The 27,151-nt window shown below is 35.3% G+C and overlaps 2 protein-coding genes across 2 annotated transcripts; one reads left to right on the top strand and one right to left on the bottom strand.

Annotated features, from left to right (window-relative positions):
* The first annotated feature begins 896 nt into the window (after positions 1–896).
* LOC121417505 (nucleoporin NUP35-like) lies at positions 897–11,932 on the top strand. Its single transcript, XM_041611226.1, has 11 exons — positions 897–998; positions 2,700–2,815; positions 3,449–3,579; positions 4,300–4,417; positions 5,727–5,769; positions 7,022–7,139; positions 7,811–7,864; positions 8,410–8,479; positions 9,553–9,681; positions 10,508–10,684; positions 11,356–11,932. Exons 1-11 carry the CDS (start codon positions 983–985, stop codon positions 11,431–11,433), a joined length of 1,050 nt encoding a protein of 349 aa, XP_041467160.1. The 5' UTR covers positions 897–982; the 3' UTR covers positions 11,434–11,932.
* Positions 11,933–16,303: 4,371 nt separating this feature from the next.
* LOC121416660 lies at positions 16,304–20,546 on the bottom strand. The gene is made up of 4 exons (XM_041610139.1): positions 20,377–20,546; positions 19,129–19,188; positions 17,220–17,486; positions 16,304–16,443 (listed from the first exon to the last, which is right to left on the bottom strand). The coding sequence occupies exons 1-4, from the start codon at positions 20,524–20,526 to the stop codon at positions 16,369–16,371; spliced, it is 552 nt and encodes a 183-aa protein (XP_041466073.1). The 5' UTR covers positions 20,527–20,546; the 3' UTR covers positions 16,304–16,368.
* Between the last annotated feature and the right edge of the window lie 6,605 nt (positions 20,547–27,151).

The following is a 27,151-nucleotide window of genomic DNA, read 5'->3' as shown; positions in this document are numbered from 1 at the left end:
GCATTTGTTGTAAAATGTTGCTAAAAATTAACAGATTAATTAATTCATGTAGGTGTTCATATTTAAGGAAACTTAAATAGCAAGTTAGGTCTTTGGAGGGGGGAAAATTTTTCTCTAATTTTTTTTTTTTTTTTGGGGGGGGGCAGAGCCAAAAAAGGATACCTATGAAATATGTAAAAAACAAAATGAAATTGGGTTCAAATGTATGTTTTCATCTTCGTATTACGTACTGCCTGAAGTAGGTGTGTATTTCATCGAAATAAAACCTACAGAATTATTTTTTAGTCAATATAAATTAAATGTAGGCCTGAGCGATGGTTATATTTGCCGTCAGCCTACATGAGGATTGGAAAAAATACTTTTTTGAAAAGCCTAGATCTCAGTATGTTTAGACCAAATATTGTATTTGCTATTTTATTTTGTATAATTTTCTTATAAACGATGTCATACATAGGCGGAACCAGTAGGGGGAAAGGCCCGATTCCCTTATTGGCGGACCAAAAAAAAAATAATAAAGAAAGGTAAAAAACAGGGGAAAGATATAATAAAAAATAAGAGGAGGAAGACGAGTGAATAATATAAATAAAAAGATTTAATCTTTCATGCCACAATATAAAACTTTTGCTCGCGCTTGGAAACTAAAGGGAAATTTATAATTAATATCATTAACGTACCGTAAGGAGGGGGGGGGCTCCCCCCTGACGACTCACAACTCATGCAAGGATCGTACCCCCCCCCCGGACGAGTCACAACTAAATAATAAGAAAGTTAGAATTAAAAAAAAATTCTTATACCCAGCATTTTATTTCTATCCAACCTCCCATTGATTTTTTCCCAAACTTTTCTTTTGTCTCACTGCCTCGGACTTTCATTCTCCATTTTTTTTCTTTTTTTTTTTTTACTCAAGAACACCATTGACCACAATTTTGAATTTCTTGAAAATCTGAACATTTGTCGTGAAAAACTGTTACTAATACTAGCAATGGAAGGTCCTCAAGGTGAGTTGTCTCCTTTTTGTATAAAAAAACATTTTGATTGAACATTTTACTGATTACTCATTGTGTGAAGGTGTCCTATTTCCGTGTTTACGTCCAGTAAACGATTGTTCTTTCGTGAATCTGTACGGTATTTTGCTTTTCTAGTTTTACTGTTGTCCCATACATTGATATTGGTGTAAGTTCTCAGGAGAGAGTCCCCTCAGGCCACTCATTCAATGAACAAGGTTATAATATAACCTTGTTCTCACTTATATCTCCATGTGTGGCAAAATAAGGGTGGCAATGTTTGGCTTATTTTCTCTTTTTCTTTGGGGCAAATGCTTGATTTTTTTGCACTGACAATTTCCATTACACCTATTATTCATACAACTTGACTCTTATTTAAATTTGATTCTTTAAATCATTTTTTTCTTAATTAAAAATAGAGATCAAAAAATGAAAATTTTCTTGCCATATTACTTTCCACCAATAGAGGGCGTACAAAAAAATATGCCCCAAATTCAAGTTTTTGAGCGCTCTGGTGAATACAAAAATTATTCCCAAGTTACTACTGAAAAATAAATTGCAACTGTATGGAAATTAGTAATTTTGGTCACAAAAGTGATATTTTAATGATTTTTTAAAGTGTGTGCTCTGTACAACATTGGCATACCATAGTCCTACCTGTAGATTCCCCACAGGCAGGGTGGTAGCAGTGAACAAGTGCCTCAGGCCTCATTTAGTACCTCAACTCGCTCAAGTGATGTTCTTGCAGGCTCCACTCCACTGCATTACCGCTACGTTCGGATAATATGAGTGGCAAAGGTGGGAAAAAATTGACATTTATTGTAAAAAATATTTTTGAAAAAGACAACAAATAAAAGCTTAATTTCCTACTCTTCACTACCTCGGCTCGAGCGAAGTTCGTGCAGGCTCCACCATGTCCACCCCACTTTACTACCAGTAAATCCCAGTACAATCCCAGAGATGCCAAGTTCAAAGACCAGCTATGCGTGATATTTTCTGTGAATCTGAGTGAGAATACAGACATTGTGTACAACGTATATGGGGATAGGCTGTGATCGTTGCGTGAGACAGAGATTTTAGGGGATGAACAAGAGTCCAAAATGCTTGAGTAGCTCTGCAAATGGCATCTGTGTCCTTTGGACACGTCAAATTTCTAGTTAGTATTTTATTATTGGTTCATGAAGTCATGTTTATTCAAATTTTGTGGACCAAAACAAAAAGAAATGGACAGACAAGTGATTTAATGCATGATCTATTCATTGCTGCAGCTTATTTTATTAAGAGAGATATCATACATGAATACATGAAAATATAATAACTATGATTTTATTCAATAACATCAGAAAAAGGAAAGTGGGGATGTGGCATCATTACCCCCAACTACATGTAATGAATATTCATGACAATGTGCATGTAACTCTTCACTTAATATTGCTCAACTTTCAATTCAATAATTTTGTCACTTATCAGCTTATTATGACATTTTCAGCATTTTAAAGTGAGTGAATAGAAAGCCCACATGAACCAGTACATCTCTCTTTTTTAATGTGTTTTATTGAATCAGTATAATAAAACAAACATGATTTTAACAATGTTAATAATCAACAACAAAAATAAAGCATGACAATAACACATTGCATACGGAAAAGCAGTTTATTAATGGCAGTGTTTTTTTTTTCTTTTTATTGAATTTAGGCACAGAATCAATGATTCTTGGCTCTCCACAATCCTCTTCAACTAGTCTTCCATCAAGTCTGTCAAGTCAATTTCTTCCTGCCTATCTTATTGGAGAGCAGAGCCCCGCAGTTTCGGTAAATTACCCAATGAATGGTTTAATTTAAATAAAGGCCACCCTAACAAAGTTGATTTGACTTGTGTTAGAGAAACACTGAAAATTTAATCTATCTTTCTCTCTCCTGTGTTCTCCCTCCACTAAAGACCGGAGATCGACAGCATCAAATTCGGATGAATGACAAAGTCATGACATTTCTTTTTTATTGATTTTATTGTCTGAATTAAATACAAAGGATATCGACTATGGTTGTTTTTCATTGTTCCACAGTAGGTTTAACACTATTGGCCATTTCACCTTTTTAGGGATTAGAAAATTGGTTCACTTTAACTGCAAAGTGAGAATATGATAATTCAGGGCATAGCTACACTTTTGAAGGGAACATTTTTGGGAAAAATAAAAAGGGACAAAATTTGTAATATGCAAGGTGAATGAAAGGGGCATTGAGACAAATCAATGTCATCTATAGTGTAGCCTTGGATACCTCTGCATAAAAGTTACAATGGTAACGATGATTAACGGCTCAATCAAAATAAAGATTTCATGAAAGATACCATTGATGACTTATATACTATAATAGTAATTTTTATGCATCATGACCCCTGTAACTGTAAGCCTTATAATGACAGTGATTTGTTGTTGATTTGTTTAGCCTGCCAGTGGACGTCAGAGAACGCTATTGAGAAGTCCATCAAGGACAATGTCCCCATCAACTCTTGGACCAAGGGATAGTAGTTTACTCAGAATAGACTCCACTGAGAATCGTGTTGGACAGACGCCAAGGTATGTCAGGGCCACTGCTCACCTTATGTCCACCACCTGATTTTGAAAGAAACAGCATTTTGAAAATTTTTTTACAAGAATGATGTCATAAAAAGGACTTTGGGGCATGTTCCCCCCCCCCCCCGGACGCTTCGCATGATATTTACGATTTTTTTGGGGAATGCACAAGGAGAGTGCCTCAAAATTTTATGACTTTTTTTACACTTTGTGTACAAAGTATGGGAGATGACATTCATTTAAAAAATATATATATTTTTTTCATTCTGATTAGTCTGTTTAACTGATGTAGGGTTGTTTTTTTTAATGGTCTGTAATAATTTTAGGGAAAATCAGGGAAAATTATTTTACTTTTTCCAGTCAGGGAAAAATCGGGGAATTTGATAATAAAAATACCTCAAATCAGGGGGAAAATCCGAGAATTTTTATCAGCCCTAAAGTCGAAAGTATGTTAGTCAGACTGTTATTTTTTGTTGCTTATCAAAACAACATCCATTGTATGACTGGTTATGGTGGTACTTTTACATTGTTGTTTTTGTACTGAAAATATATGTAATTCACTGCAATATCGTAGAAAAACATGCGAAACGGGGATTGAGTTTAAATGATTATCAGGGAATTATTAAACTTTTCAGGGAAAAATCATGGATTTTTTTTCTTGAAAAGCTGGGAATCCTGCTACTAAGTATGCCTTTAAAATAGGTTCATATTCCTTTTATTCAGGACTACTTCACACACACCCAAAGATAAAGGCAATGCCCCACCTGTAGCGGGTCTATATGATCCTATTGAAGCCAGTAGAGGGAGTCCTGCTGTTTTTGATACACCAGAAAGGAGACAGGTGAGTATTGATTAGAGAGCTTAAAGAGTAAGTTCACCCTTGACAACAAGTTGATTCTGAAAATAGCATATAGCATTAGCAGTAAAAATGATGAAAATAGTGAAGTTTTTTGAGAAAAATCCATTAGAGATTTACGAAGTTGTGATTTGTGAGGTCATATGCAAGCAGCTTTCCATTGCGGCGTGAATGAAAAAAAATCAGTGAAATGTCTTTTTCTCAAGAAAATGTGAATGTGTTAGATTCTACCTTAAGCATATTAACAGACAAATCATTTCACCCATACTCTGAAAGAAAAAATATTATAGTAATGAATCATTTAAAAATTGAAATTCATGCATTTTGTGTTCCATAACATATATGGGGCAGCTGCTCATACGGTATATGCCGTCACAAATCAAAAACTTAAAAATTTTATAAAATTCCTTGATGGATTAATCTCAAACTTTCACCACTATTTTCTAAAATCATTTTTATTGTATTTTTACTACAAACTTCTCATCAGGGTGAACTGGGTCTCCTGTATTCTGCTGAAGACTATTTTCAAAACACTCTGTTGTTCTAATCTCCAACAGGCCTTAAAATTTGATCGTTTTAGGTTAACGCCACTTTTCCTATAGGGATCAATTTTATGATAAATTGGCATTTTGTCTTTTGCTAACTTGTCCTCTCATCACATGGTCTACCTTCATCTAATACCATTCTGCACTTGGTTTGCAGTAGACTGCCCTGCTGGTGTAAACTTTAGAAGGTTCAACATTTTGTCTAACATCCATCTGGTCCAATAATCATTTGGTCCAATCATCACATTGTCTAACCACCAGTTGGTCTATGACCATTTCGTTTCATAACCAGGTGGTCTAAGACCCATCTCATTTACGTTCATTTTGCCAAATTAACACTTATTTGAATTAGACCAAATGGTATATGGACTAAATGGCTATTTTTCCAAGTGGTTATCAGACCAAATGGTGCTTGGAAGAAATGGCAATTAGACCATGTGGAAACTGGACGAACTGATGGTAGACTAAAATGATAATAGACGAGTTGGTAATTGGACGGATTGGCATTGGACCGATTCTAAATACTGAACCATTTTTATATCACAGCATGAAAGGCAAAAAAAGGAAAGAGGGCACTTAAAATATCTAAGGCCAGAGAGAGAGAGGTCAATCAGTATACATTGATCTTAGTAAATTAAAAGATGCTTTGTAATGATATTAAATTGTGCCAAATTTATGGCAAAACTTAATTTTTTAATGAGAACAGGATTTTACTCTTATTCCTTGTTTTCTTCTTCTTCTTCATTCAGTTGGATTTTACTCAGGCCCCTTCAAGAGCATCAAGAACATTAGGTATGTCAGAAATCTTGACAAACTGAATTAACTGATAACGTTTGACTTTAATTTTAAGATAATTACCTTTGATTCTAAGAACATAATTTACTGCTAACATAATTGATGTCCTGTTTCTCCATTGAAGTTCGAGATTGAAGATGATGAAGAAACAAAATGCAAACTAATCAACATTTTCAAGCGAGAGAAAAAGAGAGATCTATGCAACTCCATTCAGACCAAACCAAAAAATGAATTTACAGATGGAGTGTGCAGATTTTTAAAATGAAATGGTTTTTAATTGGCTTTGGAAGTTGGTATTATAGTTGTGTACTGACATTTATTCCTTTGGATTTAAATACAAACTTATTGATTTTACAATCAAATTGTTAAATTATCATAAAGAAGTTGCTGAGGAACTATTTCAGTGCACTCGCTCAACCCTAATAAGACTTGGGGGGCTGATATAGCGCCATCTCGACATTTTTCGCAATAAATCCACCGTGCAATTTTTTTACCACTTAGCTCGCTGATTTTTCATTTTCGTTATTTGATTAATCAGAGCAAACTTTTGATCTTGTGAATAATTTTGCATAATTAATTAGCAATGAGATTTTTCACAGAATTTAATTTTATAGTTTGTAGATTATGCCATGGGTAATACCTGTGCCAAATTTTGTTGCTATCAACGGCTGAGATCATAAGGGGAGCCTGATTCAGCTTCTTAGGTGTTGAAATAATAATAATAATAATAATAGGCATTTATAAAGCACCATATTTCTAGAAATATTCTATTCCGAGGCGCGTTGTTATTATTATTATTACCCCGGCTTTAGCTCGAGCTGCCTCTCAGCGCTCATGCATTCAAGGAATTAATCCTGCCGGGTACCCATTCACCTCACCTGGGTTGAGTGCAGCACAGTGTGGATAAATTTCTTGCTGAAGGAAATTACGCCATGGCTGGGATTCGAACCCACGACCCTCTGTTTCAAAGTCAGTAGACTTATCCACTGGGCCACAACGCTCAACATAGCCCAGTCTATTATATACATCATTTTGTTTCATGTTGTTCATCTGTTGTTGGCTGTGGAGCAAATTTTAGTTAGTTAGAGTGCTGTAGAAATGAACATATTCATATTGTTGTTATTATTATTTTAATATTATACTGTTATTATCATTGTTATTACTATTTTGATTATAATCATTATTGTTGTTATTATAATCATTATTATCATTACTACGTCTTTCTATTCTGAACATTATTTCATTGTAGATTCCCCTGCGGCTAGTCGTCTGTTCTCCCCCTCTCAACAGTCAATGGTACAGTCCAGCCAATGGTCCATGCAGGCACCGCCATCACCACCACAGGTTGATCCATTCTACACACAGGGGTGAGTTTTTGCAACAAATGTATGCCTCAAAGTGATATTTGACAAATATGATTCTTTATTTTTTTCTTTACCCTTTGTAAGTTGTTTTGGGAAAATATCAATTTCTGTACCCAATTTTCTTTAATAGACTATTTTCTGTTTATCTGTATTGATAAAGATCCCTTGTTCTATATATTTCTCAATATTTGAACTTTTTAATATATGTCTATTTTGATAAAGAATTTGTTTAAAGGGCGAGTGAACTGTGTGTGGTCTCTCATTGACTGTGTGTTATAAATACATTGTCTTAAATATATGTTTTCAGATATATACTAATACTACAGAGAATAAATTGACCTACAATTGTATATAGGAAAACTGAAATGTTTTGAGAGGAAAAGTAATTGTTTTGCTACTGGGTAACATAATTATTGTGGTATTAATGTAATGAGTAGTTAATTAAAATGTTATCATTCAAGTGGGTCTATATTACTAGACTAGTCTAGCATTATGGGTCAGGAAACTGGCCAGGTATGAGTAGCTGAGGACTCGAGATGGCGTAATTGGTTAAAATATTCTGCTTTAAGTTTAAGATAGAATGCCCTTGAAAAAGTGGTGCATTTCAATTTGTATGATTTTGAATAATTCAGACCTTGATTTTGTGTTTCTTTTTTTTTTTTAAATCATTACAGAGAGTCTATCTTACCGGAGGATGAATTGGATGATACTTGGATCACAATATTTGGGTAATAATGTTGTTATGAACTGAGGAAGGAGCCAGTCTTTCATGACATGTTAAAGACCCCACTTTCCCATTTTCTGAAAAGTAAATTTTGCGATGATAAGTGTTTAAAAAATTAATGCTATTTTCATCCACTTCATGTACATGTACATTTACAAAAAAAATACAAAATAATAATTATGATATTAATATTTACTTAATATTTATAATTCTACTTGCTTATATAATGCTTAGCACTTTCTTTATCAGAAGTCTCAACATGCTCTACAGTAATATAACATAATTAGCGTAGCTTTAAAAGGGCAGCTGTTAGTGTTACTACATTTTTTTTTAGAATACATTTTCAATATCAGAAGGTGCTTGATCAATTCACCTCCTCATAACTTTTAGAAATCCCCCCCCCCCCCCCCCCCCCCCGCCTCTTAAATATTTGTGGCTCATTACACCACTTAATAGTGTATTCCTTTTTATCATAGTGCTTGTTTACATCTGTACTTTGTTGCTATTTGTTAATATAATTTTGTTAGTTTGTTGTGTTTTCTTGTTTAGTTTTCAGTCAGCTGCGACATCCTACATCCTTCAACAGTTTTCACAGTATGGCAATATAGTCTCACATGTGGTAAGTTCAAACAATTTCTTTGGATATACAAACAACAACAAATATAAACAAACAAAAAGAGATTTTACCAAATCCAACCGAGTGCATAGTTTAAAAAAGAACAGTTTTGTATCAGATCCTAGCTAGATCTGGGTGGGGGCTGGTTCACCGACAATTTATGGGGCAAACAATTACAGTTGCTGGCCGTCCATAGTTGTGATTGGATTGATCGTTATTCTTTGTAATACCGGGCACTCGTTTAGCACAAGAAATGCTCACCAGTAATTTACAGTCCCTTGTGACATACAAACAGCGTTATGAAGCACCCAACTGTTGTGGTACCGATCACAAAAAAATTTGAACAAAGATTTTTAAAGTGTATCCCAAAATGTTTGTATCTACATGTAACAAGCAACTTTTCCTCTGAAAGACGAATTGTAATGACTACACCCCCACTAACCATATTTGTTGTAGTGTACAAATATACAATGACACTCGAGGATCTGGCTAAAACTATTCGCATCAAAGGAACATCACATAGTACTTTTCTCCCGAGGGCCATCGGCCCGAGGGAGAATAGTACTATGTGATGTTCCTGAGTGCGAATAGTTTTAGCCGGTTCCATGAATGGGTCATTGTATATTTTTATATCCCTTCCACTCATACCATTTTACAGCGAAACGATTTTAATCAGTTGATATAGAACGATCGTCGAGAAGTTGAGAAAATAATAAGTCTTGAAGTATGGATCGTCTGTTCCGCGAGCGCACCTGGTTAGAGCAGCTCGCCGAAAGTTTCCCGTGGCATGCAGTGGAGAGTACTGTTTGGCTTAGTAGCGCTCTGCTCGCATCGCACCACACACATCGCGTATCGCGAGCTAGGGGGGGGTCCAAAAAACGTATAGTTCACTTTTTCCCTAGGGAAAAAATGGACTATGCGTGACGTCAGCAAGGAAAATGAACTATATCACGACAAACGTTTATCGTAGTAAAACTATTCTTATTCTCCTTGTGTACACTCTCAATACAACAATCTTAAGTAAGGGATATAATATCTTATATTGAAAGATAATGTTAATCTTGTATTTGTTGTAGGTGGCTAGTTCTGGTAATTGGATGCATGTTCAGTACAGCTCTCGTATTCAAGCAAGGAAAGCGTTGAGTAAAAACGGCAAGGTATTCGGTGGTAATATCATGGTAGGAGTGACGCCCTGTATAGACAAGGTATGACATTAATTTGACAGAGCTGCCAAGTAGTACGGATTTTAGTACTGGAAAATGAGAAGAATACTGATGGTTTCATGCAAAATACTGATTTCTAAGTTTCCGTTTTATGTGTTGTCCTATGGTATTTCTTTGAAAATAACGATTTTCTCGCCAAAATACTGATTTTCAGCTATAAAAATACTGAAATGCTCTTGTTCAGGTTGGCAAGTCTGATTTGATTTGATTTAACTTGACTTGACCGAACCTGACTTTATTTGATTGGATTTGATAAGTACAGCTTTCATATGGAAGCATTGAAACGTACATCAAGGGGAAGTATACCCCACAAAAAGTTGTCTCTGATTAAAACAGAGAAAAGCTTTGATTTTATAACATCACAATGCCAGCCACTCTACTGTATGTCACGTACTATGAATTCAATAAAATGGGATTTTCTCAGAAAGTGTATCATGCTTTCACATTTGCATTCAATATTACATTTGACAAATGTCATTACAACTAGATATTCATTTCACTTTTTTATTCTTAGAAGGATGGTAGCATAATCACAGATTTGAGCATACATGTGTAACTATTTGTATGATGATGTCTAATTTTACACAATAAAACTGTTGAAGTGTTCCATGTCTCAATTTTCACATAAAATTTTACTACGCTTAATTCCGTAAGAGGTTTGAAGGCCTTAACCAATCTAACTTGATGATATGATCAGTGGTATCATTAAACTTTGGTACATAAACAGGTAGCAAAAAATTGATCATGAGCTGATTAAATTATTATTATTGGTATTATCATCAAATGTATTGTTTTTGCTTGATTGCAGGGGGTAATGAGTGGGGGTACATCAGACTCTTATGGGGTGAATACTACCGGTATAGGGGATGCACCTATTACCCCTGCTAAGAGATTAGCTTCACAGAGTGAGGAACAAGAGACTACGAGAAGAACACCTATAAGACCACTGACCGCTGCATACAAGGCAGCTAGTAACCCTCATGAGGTAAGGAATGTTGTACTCTTAAAAAGACTCAGCCCCCCCCCCCCCATCAGACCGCTGACCGCTGCATACAAGGCAGCTAGTAACCCTCATGAGGTAAGGAATGTTGTACTCTTATAAAGACTCAGCCCCCCCCCATCCATCAGACCACTGACCGCTGCATACAAGGCAGCTAGTAACCCTCATGAGGTAAGGAATGTTGTACTCTTAAAAAGACTCAGCCCCCCCCCCCATCAGACCGCTGACCGCTGCATACAAGGCAGCTAGTAACCCTCATGAGGTAAGGAATGTTGTACTCTTATAAAGACTCAGCCCCCCCCCCCCCATCAGACCACTGGCCGCTGCATACAAGGCAGCTAGTAACCCTCATGAGGTAAGGAATGTTGTACTCTTATAAAGACTCAGCCCCCCCTTGCAATGCTGATCACTAAATACAAGGCTGCTAGTAAACCCCATGTTATTGATTTTTGTTTTTCTTCTCATTTTTTTGTGATGGTCCTATAGAACCCTATGGGTGTTTCAGGTGCTATATTTCAGTGTTCCAAAGCTCTCAAAGTCGGTGGGGGGGGGGGACACTGAAAGACAGTAGTGAGTACCCCTGTCATTTTTCCATGATACAATCAAGATATAAGTACAGTAATAGTTATTTTTTTGTTTTATTTCTCATTTTCCAGGTTATTCAAGAGAGTAGAACTCCACAGAAGTCCAGCAATGTTGTCAGTAAGACATTGGAATACATGTTTGGATGGTGACACAATAGTCTATCAACATTTAAAAGGTCTGTGTTGTTTGTTTGGTGACACATTTGGTCCAATCTTGTATCTTAGAGGGCACAGGGTCAGATTTAGGATTGTCATAGAGTTTTTTGTTCAGAATTATTTAAAGTTGATAAGGATTGTGACGTTTTCAATTCCTGAGGTTAGTTTTTTATGTTTGACTTAACATGCAGATTTTCCATTGGAGCAATTGTCGCCAGAGCAAATGTCATGGAACTGTTTATTTAAGTAGGAATCCCACTATGAATAATGTTATATGAATAATGATAATACTAATATGCAACAGATATATAGCACTTAATACAAATGTATCTACTAAAGTGCTGTGTGTAAAGGTGTTAAGCATTTTTCATAGGGGCTTTCCCCATATTCCCATTGTTTTGTTTTTGTTGACGTTGTGCATTGAAGATGCTTTCTGCTCGCAAGTTTCAACTGTGACTTCTGCCTTTTTGGGGGTAAGATGTCTAAAAATTGAAAACTGAGATTAATTTGAAACTTGTATCTGTAGTTGACAAACTATACCGTCAGAAATTTTTGTAATTCAGCCAGTCTTTGGTATTTGGGTGGGCTCCTTTCGACTATTACTCTCCATAAACAAAGTGGAATTTATTTTATTTTTGTTTATACGGTACTAAACCTAACAAACTGTTCATAACATTTGTATAAGTATCTGGTAAGCAAACTGATAAGAAGAACAGTTATATTGAGAATGTGAAAGTCTGTTACCTGAAGTGTATTTAGATGTGGAGATGACTGTACACATTATGAAGAGATCTCCATTACTAGTATTTAATTCTGTTTAGCCACAATAATTTATTCTGCCATATTGAAGTATTTGACCCTTGTTAAGACAGCCCACACGGGATGTATATACATGTATGACCTTTTTCACTGTGCATTATTTGTTATATACTGGAAGTGTCACTTGTAAGGTGCACCTTGTGACTCCGGGAATGGTGGGTCAAGGTTGGGTCAGAATCTTGATGCACAAATGGACGCAATGTCAGTCACAAGACTGACCTGTATGTGCATCATATTAAAGTCATTTTCCCATGTTGTCTCATTTAGTGTGTCAATGATAACGTCACTCTTCTCCAAGCATATCTTAAAGTGTGTTATAGGATCGTCATGTTTACCCAATCATAGCTTAACGGCCCTGATTATAGGACTAGAGGCCCTTTACACAAAACTTGATTTCAGCCAGCCTGAAACATAATACTTTACAGCTTAGTTTCAAGAGATGCCTGATGTGTACAACCTAACCTTTTCCAAAGTTTTCTGTTTGTCCTATCATACTTCGTAAATTAGTATATTTTAATCCTACATGTATGTAGCAACATTTCGTACAAAATCACTACATTTTGTGGTTTGGCCAAATAACTTCTTGGTAGTGTTGCATGAAGCAAAATAGTTGGTGATTTCCACCGACTAAGTTGTTCTGAGCCAATAAGATACAGATAGTGGTTTATTATTAATTGGTCTCATGCCAATTCGTCCAGTTAGCAATTGGTCTACTATCATTTGGTCTATCATCAGTTCGTCCACTATCCACATGGTCTAATTGTTACTTCCTCCACTCACTATTTCATCTAATAACCAGTTGGTCTAATAGACATTTAATCCATATACCATTGGGCCTAATCGGAATAAGTGTTAATTGGATGAAATGAATGAAAATAAAATGGATATTAGGAGTAGTAGGACCAAAGGTTATGAAGCAAAATGGTATTAGACGAAGTGATGATTGGATCAAATGGTTGATAGATGAAATGTTGATGGACGGAATGGCATTAGACCATACAATATGATGAGTTGACGAGTTGGCAATAGACGAATTGGCAATTTACCTATATAAAAACTGTCATTAGTCACTGTTTGTTTAATAAATTGCTCCTATCATGTTTGGCTTGTGCCGCAATTTAATGTTTGTTGGAAATGTTGAAGAGTACGATAGAAGACAAAAGTTATTTATTCCATTATTAACGTTGCATTTATATAAAGTATGTACATCCAATAACATCAGCTTTAGTAAATACTTCCCTCCTTCTGCCCACTTTATCAAAATGTTGTTTTAAGCAAACTAATTTTTTTTTCTTTTCCTGATAAGTGTCTAATAGGAAGGATATAGAGGTGATCATTTTTATTGATTGAAAAAAATTGTATTTTATATTTGAGATATGTAATAAAAGATAGAATTTAAAGTTTCATTCGGGTTATTGTGTATATTTGTGTCTTTCAATTTCTTACCATGTAAAGTATGATTTCTTTATTCATTTTGTTGTTAAACTTCACTGTAAATTCACAAATAGATGAAGCTGGAATTCAATCAAGAAAAGTAGTACACCGCATTTCATACCAATCAGCTGAAAAACAATAAAACTACCATCACTAGGGGAAGGTTCTCAGAAAATACCAAAATAGTCATTTGCTCTGCCAAAAGCAAAAAAAAAAAATAGCATATCTGAAAGAGAAATTCTTTTTCATGCTCAAGATTTAAATTTATTTAAATTTATTTAAACAACAATCTACTTTTTTACACAATCTTTTCTAGACTGCTTGGAAATTTCACTGAGATTGCGCAGTGTGCACATTTCATGCTTGAGTGAACCCAAAACTCCAAATTTTGTTTTCTCCCTTTGTAGCTCTCGCTAAAATTCTTCTGCATTAATTACCTGTGAGGGATTATTCATCAATTTTGATAAGTATTATTCAATTTATCAGTGTAAAGCTTAGGATGTGCTTTCAAGCTCAATGAAAATCAAAATTCATTATTATGGGCGACCTATTGTTGGTGATGATTTTTTTTGTTTTTTTCTTCTTTCCTTTTTTACTCGCTTTCTTTATTTCTTTCTGTCTTTTCTTCTTTTGATCTTGCCTGGTTGTTTTCTTTCTATTCTTCCTTTATTCATTCATTCCTTCCTTCCATTTTTTTCTTTATTCCTTCCTTTATTTATTCCTTCCTTCTTCCCTCTCTCTCTCCCTTGTTTCCCTCCTTCTTTCCTTCCTTCCGTTATTCCCTCCTACTTTCTTTCTCTCTTTATTCTTTCCTCCTTTTTCATTCCTTCTTCCCCTCTCTCTCTCCCTTTGCTTCCTTCTTTCATTCCGTTCTTCCATCCTTCCTTCTTTCTTTCTTTCCTTCCTTCTTTTCTTCTTTCTTTCCCTTTCATTATTTCTTCCTTCCTACCTTCTTTCTTTCTCCTTTACCGCATTGCTTATTTGCTGTATTTTTCTATAATTTCGTCCGTTCTCACTACATAAGACTCCAGTACATGATTTGCAGTTGTCAAAAGAAGTTTTTATTTTACAATACTTTACATTATACTTCAGTGATAACATGTACTAAATTACTACTTAGCTAAACATCAAATTTGAAAAAAAGCGAAATCTCAATTGTAGTTTTCATCATTTCCACCTGAGCTATTATTTCCGCCTATACAAAATTGAACTAGTCATAAATAAATTTAGAACGTAATGAAAGGCACGTGCAAGCTACTCATCCAGAGAGACATTTTTAAAGGAACATATACACTGCAGTGTTAAACACAACACCAACTTAGTGTTTTTAAATGACTACACCCTCAGGTGTTGTGTATACTCCTGGGTGCTTAATAACACCGAATAATCTGGTAATATTGAATGTATTACAACTGAATAAAAATCAATGGGTGAAAACTCCACAAATTTAACAACGGTGTAAAACATATACATTAGGTGTTGTCCTCTCAGACTTCTAACTGATGAAATTTAATCATGAACTCTTTTTTTTCAGTGACCTTACAAATTAGCTAAAATCTCACCGAAATTGCAAGGATGCCAAAATAAATCCAAATGGACTGTAGCTAGGGCTAAGAATTTTTTTTTTCAAATCTCGACGGATGTGAATTTAAACCCTTCGATATTTAAAAATAAAATCTGCAGGTTTAAAACTAAATCGCGAATTCGATTGGTCACTATCTATTTTTATTTTATACTACTGCAATATACTTTAATTCTGTTAGCTACTAATATTTTTGAAATCAATTACATAATACCGCAAAGTTATATCAAAAGGAGAGAAAATGCATGTTAAGTTCCAAAAAATAATCTAAAGATATGTAATCTATTTAATCTATAATAAACTTTTCTAACACACAATGTAATATTTACAAAATTCTAACAGGGGAGGGTGGCCTGTGCAATCTTTTACGTGCATAAAATATCAAGCTCAATATATTGAATATTTCAAATGCGTTGGGTGTTTAAAGAAACAATAAGCAGAAAAGGCAAGGCGATAAAAAAACTAATAATTTTATAAATAACAATTAATAGGAAGGTATAAATAATTATTTTTTTCAACAGCTTCGAAATAAGAATCATAGCGCAATTGAAAATAGATTTTCATCTATACCGATTTCCCATGTGCTACATGGTTTCAATGCTTATAGCATGTCCACCATTAGTAAGCAAGTCTGAGGTTTAATTTTAATGCGTAAAAAGGATTGATATCACCGACATATCGCATATCTCAGCAATGATTATGTTCAAACTTCACGGACAGCAGCATGCTCATTAGTAGAGGGGACTTTACTTCCAGGGGCAAATATGGCAGTTTTGCTATTTTGGCAACTACTATATTATAACATTGCTCAGCAGCAAATTAAAATAAAAGTTTACATGGTATTTCGATATTAAGGGCAAAGTTACTATGTTTTAAGTTATTATGAAACGGGCCCCTATTCCTTCTTGTCTTGAAATAAATACAAAGCATTTTCAGACATAATAGTCAATTAGCTTCCACCATAATAATCAAATACAGCAGGGCATTGGCATTGATGATGATGATGTCATTTAAGGGGATTTCCCTGTCGACCACTAGCCTCGGGGATTCCCCCGATGGCAATGAAAAGGGGAGTCCCCAGTCGACAAATTGACTTAGGGGCTTTCCCGATGACGATTATGAGAAGTCCCATGTGCCACTCGGACTGGTTCCAATGCAAGACCGTAACCCTGGACACAAAAATAGGAATGGAGAAGATAGAAAGATTTGTGAATGAAGAAGGGCATAATGAGAGATAGAGAGGGAGAGAGAGAGGGGGGGGGGGGTCGCCGAGGAGAGAAAGAAATACAGGAGACATATAGTGACAGAAGGGAGGGGAAATGGAATTTGGATTATGAAACGTACAAATCAATTAAAGAAATTGATAATAAATGGATAAATTCATATATGGGCTCTTAGACAAAGTTTTTGAAAAGGAAAACAAAATCATGAAATTTGATTCATTAATAGTGCTTGTAATTTGTTGATCATAAAACTCTAATTACCCTAAAATGTAACATAATTATCCTGTCAGCTGTTACACGCTTCCGATCGAGTTTTGAGAATTCATGGCATACCTGGTCTGGATTTGAATCCATATGACCCTCTGGTTTAAAGGAGGATGTCAGAACCCCTAAACCACGACGCTATCACGAGTTCGTTCTTACTGGTGGTGTGGTTTTGCGAAACCTGCAACCAAGACTACTTTGGCAAGCTTGAAAAGAACATATGAGCTTTGGCCAAAGTCCTTGTTACAACGCTTCATGTTTTCGAAAGTTCAGAACTTTATCCATATCTCCCACTCCCATCTTGATTACTTTAATTTTTTACAAAAACACATTTTGTTTGAGATCCTTCTTCAAAATATTGATGTCATCAGATAGATAACGTTTCATAGCCTTGCAGATCAAAGGTCGTTCAGATCGAAAGGGGGGGGGGGTGCCCGGGTGTCGCCCAAACATCTTACCTTCTTCGTAGGTGCTTTCTCACAGCAGCAGTTTAACCATGATGCATAGCAGGACGATATAAGAAGACATACACCAACACATAACACACAGGTATGAATGGCAAGACCAGTAGCTACTAGTTTCTCAGAACGTCCCCGTCGACGCGCCCTCTCTTGAGCATCGTAGGCCAGGGAGTATTCGGCTCGCCAGGCGAAGAACGCGACGAGGAAAAGGCAAGCTGCACTGGCGAACAAGACGAGGAGACTAAAGATAAAGAAACATTTACCCTGCATTGGGAGAAATCAGATAATATTGTTGTTACTTCTGAGTAATTAATATTTAACATATAATCCGTGTCGATGATGATAACGATTGTATTGGTTATGATGATGATGATGCGGGAGATGATGATGATGATGGTGGTGATGATGATGATGATTTTGATGATGATAGTGATGGTGATGATGATGATGATGGTGGTGATGGTGATGATGATGATGATGGTGATGATGATGATGGTGATGATGATGGTGATGATGGTGATGATGATGATGATGATGATGGTGATGATGATGATGATGGTGATGATGATGATGATGATGATGATGATGATGGTGGTGAATGTGATGATGATGATGGTGATGATGATGGTGATAGTAGTGATGATGATGATGATGATGATGATGATGATGGTGATGATGATGTTGATGATAATGGTGATGATGATGATGGTGATGATGATGGTGATGATGATGATGGTGATAGTAGTGATGATGATGATGATGGTGATGATGATGGTGATGATGATGATGATAGTGATGATGGTGATGATGATGTTGGTGATGACGATGATGATGATGGTGATGATGATGATGATTATGATGATGATGATGATGATAATGATGACGGTGTCGGTGTTGATGGCGGTGTTGGTTAAGATAACTATGATGGTAATGTCTACGACAGTCATGATGAAGGTGGTGGTCATGCTGCGGCTGATGATGATGACAACGGTGATGATGGGGGTGGTGGTGGTGATGATGATGATGATGACGACGACGAAGATAATAAAAATAATAATAGGCATTTATATTGCGCCATCTATCGAGAAGTAATCTATTCCGAGGCGCGTTGATATTATTATTATTAGATCAGGTAGCTTTCCAGCGCTCATTACATTTCAAGGAATTACTCCTGCTGGGTATTTACCAATTCACCTCACCTGGGTGAATGATGAAGATGACTGTAATAAAGATGATTAATAATGATGATGGTGATGATGATAATGATGATAACGGCGAAGATGATGGTGGTAATGATGGTGATGATGACGATGACGGTGACCATGATGAACACGGTGATGACGGTGGTGACCGATGAAATGAGAGAGAGAATATTAATTTTGTTTGGTACACAGTCATTTTTTTCTGGTAAGTTGACTTTGAATTTCGTGAGTTGGCCCTAGCACATAAACGAAATCACGAAGTTCCTCAAGGGCCAATACAAGGACCACCTTTATTTACCCGGCCTCGATATCATCGATCTGTGAAACAGAAACGTCTGAACAGCAAAACATTTTCCGCAGAATAGCAAACTTATATAAATTACATATCACCTGATTTGACAAAGAGGAATGTAATTGACAGGGATAGGACAGATAACAAAGGCATATCGGTGTATTGATATTACCAAAGATGCCGGAGACACAATAGAGATAAAGATATGAATTGAATAATGGCAAAAGCTGCAAAACATCTAAACATCAAGATACATAATTATGGATGAAATTAATAATAAAGGAAACTATGATCATCCCTCTACTTTCTATCATAAATTCAATTGCATTCGCCATTTTTTAAATAGCATGAATGGTATTCATTATAATTGGAAGTTAATATAAAAAAATGATAAATTAGTATCCATATTTACCAAAATCATTTCTTTGTAATACCGAACCATACAGATACCAAATACACCAGTCAGAAAAGCCTGCAAAGAAACATAAGCAGAATATTTTTATTAAGTCAACTTATAAGGCATTTTCAAAATAATAACTTCAATTCGTATAATAACCAAATATTCCGTTCTAATGACATGAGTAACTGGAAATTAAGCAAATAATCCAATAAATTACTTTTGAAAATTGTTTCGTACTCTTTGCTCTTTGTTTACAATTCATTTTCAGATTTTCAAAGTGCAATTATATTTGCTCTATCGATAATCACTATAATCATAATTATGTGTGTAAACTAAATAGAAAGCTTATTGAGATACAAAGCTTGTCTATTTAAATACGTCCTTAATATTTCCAGTCTGAAGATAGGAACATCAAAGATTTCAGTTCGCGCTTCGCGCTCGCATCATACTTATTAGGAAAATATCCGTCCTTTCCAGGATAACAAAAAGTGAAAAGAAATGTCCCTTTTTAAGTTATGAAAATATTTTTTTTTCAGTTCCCATTTAACGCTTGCCACTATTGAAATAGATTTCCATTCTGTTAAAGATGAATATGAAAAGAATTATGCTCGCGCTTTGCGCTCGCATTATTTATTTAGGAAGATACCAATCCATCTCATGATTACAAAATTATGTCCCGCCTTTTTTAGGAAAAAGCTACAAAGAAATTGAGTTCGCATACCCTTTTCTTCATTTTAAAAAGTGCTTAAACTAGTTAATCTATCATTTTTTTCTGTTCTGAATATAAGCAAAAAAAAATCAGCTCTCATCTATTTATTACTTTGATACCTATTCTGGTCAGAGATTCGTTTCCATTTATTGAGTCAAGAGGTCTTTTTCAGGTCCATGAGTCAGCTCGCACTTCGCGCTGACATTGAATAGATGATTACAAAACAAAAAGTTCAGAATGTTCAAAACCTGAAATATCCAAAATGTCCCCCCCCCCCAATTAAAAAAAATGAGCTCGCACGTCGCACCCGTGTTATTTATTTAGATCTCGTGTATACTTATCTTATTTGTTAAAGCAAAGTTACGTAAAACTTCAGTCTCTAGTTTGGAATACACACTTCAAAAAATGAAATAAAATAAAAATAATAATAATCGTTTTTTGCGGTCAATTAGGTAAATGTGGATGACCCCCCCCCCCCGCCCGCGAGGCGTATAAGTATATGGTACCCGCCTCTCCCAAATTACTGCAGGTATACCACTGATGGATCTTACCAAGACTCCGCTCCATCCCGGTGAGGCGTATGTATATTGATAACCTGCATAGCAGCCAAAGAAACAACTGACTTCCAAAGCAATCTGGATAAGACCAAGAAGCAATAAGGCTATGGAAACATGAAGAGCATTGGAGTAGACGTACGCCATCTTGGTTTCACAACTGTTGGCTAATCTGAATAAAAAAGAAAAGAGGGAAAATGATGAAGGAACCTTCTAATTTAAAGAAAAAGTTCACCCGTCCAAAAGTTTTATTGTGAAAATCGCAGAAAAAGTAATAAATAATATCGGCGAAGGTTAAAGGAAAATTCATCAAAGAATAAAACAGTTATCAGAATTTTAATCATTTGATTTGTGACGTCATATGCGAGCAGCTTTCCTCCCCCAGCAGACCCTAGTTACTTTTGCAGTCTATCAAATGAGGCATGACAATAGCATTACATTATAATCCCGATTATAATGCTATTGTCATGCCTCATTTGACGTACTACAAGATTACTCGGGGGCACACATATAGGACCCATATACATAAATTGCAAGTTCTTCAAAGAAAAGTTGTTAGGTACATAACATATGCGGAGTATAGGTCACCAAGTACTCCCTTGTTTTTGCAACTGCAAATTGTTATATGTTATTGTTTACATGAATTATGTCTATATCTACTTAACTACTAATCGATTGTCACCTTTGTAACTTGATCATTATGTATGTCTGATGTTATAACCTTGTTATAAATTTGTCATTTTGATTTATCAAAAAATGCAGAAATACCTGCTTAAAAAATTACCTTTGATTACAAGGGGCCGTCTTACAAAGAGTTGCGATTGATCCGATCAATCGCAACTGTGGACGGCTAGCAATGTCAACATATAAAATGCATGTTTGTTCAAAAGATTTTCCTGATATGAATGTATATCCATGAATTTATGGATTTCTTGAAAATTTGGTGTGTTCTCCTTTGTTTCCAAAGACATTATGCAATTTTTTTGTAGAAAAACTTACGAGACTCAGTCTGGTGGATTTCCATAGAGTTACGACTTATTGGATCACGTAACTCTTAGTAAGATGGGGCAATGTTCTCTCTTATTAGTGTGTAACATTTATGTTCAAGTGTCAATCACGCCAGAATGCATTTTTCTCTGTTTGTGGAAAATTCTTCTATCCATCATAATCATACTCGTCAGAGAAACCTTATCCATCAGCCATTAGCAAGAACCCAAACTGCTTTGATTTCATTGAGAATCGTTTATGTTAAAGAATGGAATAAGTTGGCCCTTGACGTTAGAAATAGCTAGGCTCTGTCTCGATTATTGTGTAAAAAAAAGTTTTCGATAGATTAAAGTCCTGTGTGAATGTATTGTATAAGTCATGAAGCAAATTGCAATGAGTGAGATCTCCACCATGTGTGTGAGGGGGTTTGCGTGATGGTGGGGGTGTGTGTGTGTGAGGGTGCGTGCTGGTGTGTACGCCTGTGTATAAGGGGGATTACATGTGTTCATTTATTATTAGAGGTTGTCTATACAGTGTCAAAGAGGATGGTGTTTCGGTTTTCTTAGGGCTCCTGCTTATTTGATGCGGTGTCTATATTCCTGAGCGTTTTTTATGCATTCACAAATTTGGACCGATTTTAATGAATGATGTCGTGGGAGAGCCGGGGGACAGATCTGCTTCATTTAGGCTGCCTGGTATCCTGGGCAAACAGAAATATCACTATTTTATAAACAACCCCTATTATTATATTGTTACATCATATGTTTCTAAGTTATACTCACTGAAAATATGTTACTTTTTGTGATATACCAAAAGGGCCCCGTCAACAAGCTGTGCTTCACTGTGGTCCCAAACCTATCATTCTATGTAATGCTTTGTATCACTGTTTTTGTTTGATTTGGTTTGAATAAAATACTATACTATATCGTGTGGTAAGAAAATCAATGAAATGTCATTTTCTCAGGAAATCAAATTGTTGTATTTTTAGTATATCAATCTTTCACAAGCGCTCCTAAAAAGAAAAAAAAGTCATAAATATGTTTTTTTGTAATATAAAACATTATGGGGCAGCTGCTAATTGTTAGACGTCACAAATAAAAAAAAAGTTGAAATTTTCAATAACTTTTATAATATTTAACGGATTTTCCTCAATCCTTTACCAATGTTTTTCATTCTTTTTTCTGCTATTTTTACAACAAAGTTTTTGTCAGGGTGAACTTCCGTTTAATGAATGTTCATACTTCTATTTTTTGTACTTCTAAGTTCTAACCAACTACTAGTACTAGTCCTGCCTTTTCTCCTCAGCATGCAGAGCCAATGATTATGGCATAGGCCTATAGTAATGATGATGATGGTGATAATAGTAATAACAACATCACCAATAGTCATGAAAAGGATAATAATAATGATAACGATAACAATAATAACGACAATAATAACAACAACATCAATAATGATAACAACACTAACAGTGATAATAATAAAAATTATGATAATATTACGAATTACATTATTACTGCTGATTATAATATTGGCAAAGATGAAAACCTATTATAACTAACATTATAAACACATCAATAAATTAAAGATTATTAAAAACGGCATTTGTGGATTTTTAAACAATTTTGTAATAGATCTTGAATATTTAGAAAATGAGATCACATATGTTCCGGTTTCCCTTTCTTTCTTTCTTTCTTTCTCTCTTTCTTTCTTTCTTTCTTTCATTCTTTCTTTCTTTCTTTCTTTCTATCTTTCTTTCTTTCTTTCTTTCTTTCTTTCTTCCTTCCTTCCTTTCTATCTATCTACATATCTATCTTTCTTTCTCTATCTTTTTCTTTCTTCTCTTTCTCTTTCTTTCTTTTTTTCTTCCTTCCTTCCTTCCTTCCTTCCTTCTTTCTTTTTTTCTTTCTTCCTTCCTTTCTATCTTTCTATCAGTCTATCTATCTATCTATCTATCTTTCTTTCTCTATCTTTTTCTTTCTTCTCTTCTCTTTTTTCTTTTTTCTTCCTTTCTTCCTTCCTTCCTTCCTTTCTTTCTTTATTCCCCTTTCTCCTTTTTCGTTTTTATTTTCTTTTTTTGGTCATTTTTTTTTTTTTTTTTTTAGGGGGGGGACATAACCCTAATTATATACCTATATTTGTACGGTAATGTGTTCCACCTTTCCCCACATGTTTTGTAACCACTGTGAAGTCCTACATGTTAATTGATATAAACTTACAAACATACAGGAAGCAATGAATGCCTTTCAGTTGCTTGTGACAACTGAGAAAACAACTGTTACAATTTACTTCTGCTAACAGATATATGATGAAACACGCCTCATGTTGTGATCTCGGTGAATATAACATGGATACATTATAGATGCAGACAGTAGATATTATTTCATGTTTACTCGGAGGTTTATATATCAATATATCAAACAATGAAACCCAGCCGAAAGCGAGAAAAAAGGCACGGTATCGAAAAATCTCTTTCAGACTGCTTTATTCAAGGTCTTTCGGGGACAAAACGATATCACGCTTTGGATTCCACCTGTATTCAAAGTGTATTTATACTGGTATATAGTGGTTCACCGCCGAATGCATTCATACATATATAACGAACTATTGCCCCGATATCAGTGCAAGCTTGGCTCATATAGTATAGGTGATGTAGACTGCAATAACGTTTTGTTTTAGATTCAGATATTTTGCCCATGCAGACCAATATGATAAGTAAATTATCTATTATCTTAAGTGTAAAAGCATTTTTAAATGTCATTAGAAGATCATTTCGTGTTCATGTCAGTACTGTAAATCATTATTCATACTCGGTTACATTCCTTGAAGAAACTTCATTCATATCCTAAAATAACAACGAATTAGCATGGTGTGGACGGCTAAATCAGTGGTTTCAGAAATCATTTTATTGGAGAGGGCATGCACAGAAAATTGACCCAGACTTATTATTATAGGGCTTTTTGAAATCTTAATTGCCACCAAGAATTACTCGATAGGGAACTAATAAAGACAGATAAATTGAGGGTTAAAAAATAGGAGCTATATTTCTATCTCAACTTCAAGAAGGAGTGTGTGTATAAAGGGGCATTATATATGATTCATCATAATTATTTTGCAGGCCCCACAACTTAAGGCGCTGAAAAGAGCAAATACCACTGAGCCCCACATCTCTACCTAGGTGTGTTTGTTAGAAAAGTAAGCATTCACCCCCCCCCCCTCCCAAAAAAAATAAATAAATAAAATAAAAAAAAATACAAAAATGAAAAAACATCATGACCTTAATCTGTTGAATCTTCAATCCTTACTTATAATAAGAATCCAATCGAGAAGAAATTCCCGACTGCGAGGAGAAGGGGGTGGGGAGAAAGGACAATAAAGGCATCCACAGATATTCTGCGTTTAACCCTTTTGCATTATATCCCATTATAATCATTTGTCTACTCATCTTCTAAATTATGGAACAGTCTTCACGAAGTCGTTTAAAATAATCAACTTCCTCATCTAGAAAAAACACCTTAAAAGCATTTCTTTTCAATTCGCAATTTCCTTCATAATTCTTGAATAGCGATCGAGCACGCTACAGAGTAGACTTGGCGCTATATAAATCAAATTTATTGTTTTTGTTATTATTATCATTAATATTATTATTAGTAGCAGTAGTAGTAGTAGTCACATCACTATTAATATTTTTATTTTCCTTATTATCATTATCATTATAAATATTATAATTATCATCATCATCATCATCATTATTAATATCATTATTATCATTTTAATTTTCATCCTTTATATTATCGTCATTATTATAATTGTTATTATTAAACCTTAAGTCTTACGTCCGGAGGCGCGGCAACATAAGGGCTTCGTCCCCTGCCTTTTGTAGCACTATATAGCCCAACATACATCAGATATCACAGAGCCAAGATGATGATGATGATACCGACAATGAAGTTGATGATGACAACATCCTCCTCTCTCCACGAAAAACCATCTACAGATGATAAAACTGATACGAAATAAAAACATACTGAACGTCCAAATCAAACAATTTATGAAGAAAGTTTGAAGTTATACTTACATTTCAGATGACTGATCAGTATTCGAAGTTTCGTGTTCCACCGTTGTACAATCTAATATCTGTCACTGGTAAGTATATCGGGAGATTAATTGATGAGTTATGCCTGGTGTGTTCTGGTAGCAGAAGCTATACTGTGATAATGATTTCACGAAACAGGTGTAACGCACACTGTATATTATAGGTCTAGTCGAGGCATGTACTCTGTTCAGCGCGGATGACAGCTCTGCAGGACCTCAAATCGTTTGAGAGTCGGCATGGACTTGAATGAGATTGGTGTTCCAGGGCGAACGCGACGGAGAAATACCAGAACCTAAATGTTAGGAGTCACTCAGACGTAAACTTATTCTGTATATATTTGTAGAATTTTATTATGCGTAGTTGTAGAAAAGTCGAGGTGAGACGTATTTCATTTTCATGTCTTGCTTTTTATTTATTATGTTATGTTCATTCAATAATTGTTAACGCTTGGTCATTATTTCTTTACAAAGAAGTTTAGAGAGTAATACATTTAAATATCACAACGTTGATAATCCTTTTATATAGATATAAAATACAACTCGCAACTGAAAATTAGTTGGTTTTGCTTGCATAGCTAGTAATTGAACTGTTTATTTCTCTCTCTATGGTATTTGTTTACCATGTTAAATATATATTTTTTTCTTTATCCTTCCTTATTTTATTCCCTTTCTGATCTAAACATTATCATTCGTAGAGACACTGAAGGGGGGGTGTTGACAAAGATTTTTAAAGAAACTGTAAAACACTATGGCCGATATCATGATGTCTAATCTAATTTAATGGTCAATGTCTAACTCTGTGCCAAAATTATGTGGAGAATACTTCGTAATACTGGCATATGGGGTCATCTGTCATACTGAACTGATCGTCAATAGATCGGGGGCTATAATCTGCATTCCCACCCCCTTTCTCACATAATTGGACAGATTTTAATCGAAGGGCACTCTCGGCCCTTTGAATTAATAACCTTTTCTTTCATTTACATGTTTTGCTTGTCAGACGGAGCAATTGAAAAAAGGCATTTTTGGAGGTGAACGTTTAGGTCTGAAAAAAAAGTTTCTAAACTAATCATCATGCGCGTCAATTTTCTTAAATTTTTAGTCCATCTTTGGCTGTGGGGGCCTGGGGGAGGGCTGTCCTACAGCGGCTGATTCGAGAGGGAGGACGTCCCCACCGTCGCCCGTCCTTACACCCCCCCCCCCCATCGCCACCCATGTCATAAGTAATCATCAAATGATTTAATAATAAGCAATCTTTTAAGGCGAATGTTTATTCAATCCAGCATATAAAGCCGCTGCTTTTGAAACGGTTTGAGAATTGTATTTTTGTTCGTCTGAATGGATGGCCACGCCCCCTCCCCGCACAATCCAATAAGAGGATCGCACCAATATGGAACTAGTCAAACGAAAAAAAAACCGAGATGTAATCCGTCGCGCCAATCCTCGAGTGTGCGTAATAGGATACAGAACACGATGGGTGGGAAAGAAGTCCTTCGGACATTTACAACTAGTATTAAGATTGTACATTAGGATAGGATTCAGATCTTGAAATGAGTGTTCGAAGTTGATTCACAGAACACCACCTCGAAAAGGGCTTCAATGTGAATGCAAAATGAAAAGAAAGATTCATCCTCCAACGTTCACAGAATAAATTACAAATCTATCATTGTAGCCATAGCAACCATAGAAT

This window comes from Lytechinus variegatus, chromosome 6 (assembly GCF_018143015.1).
Source record: "Lytechinus variegatus isolate NC3 chromosome 6, Lvar_3.0, whole genome shotgun sequence".
Taxonomy (NCBI): Eukaryota; Metazoa; Echinodermata; class Echinoidea; order Temnopleuroida; family Toxopneustidae; genus Lytechinus; species Lytechinus variegatus.
This window is presented reverse-complemented; position numbering and strand designations above follow the sequence as displayed.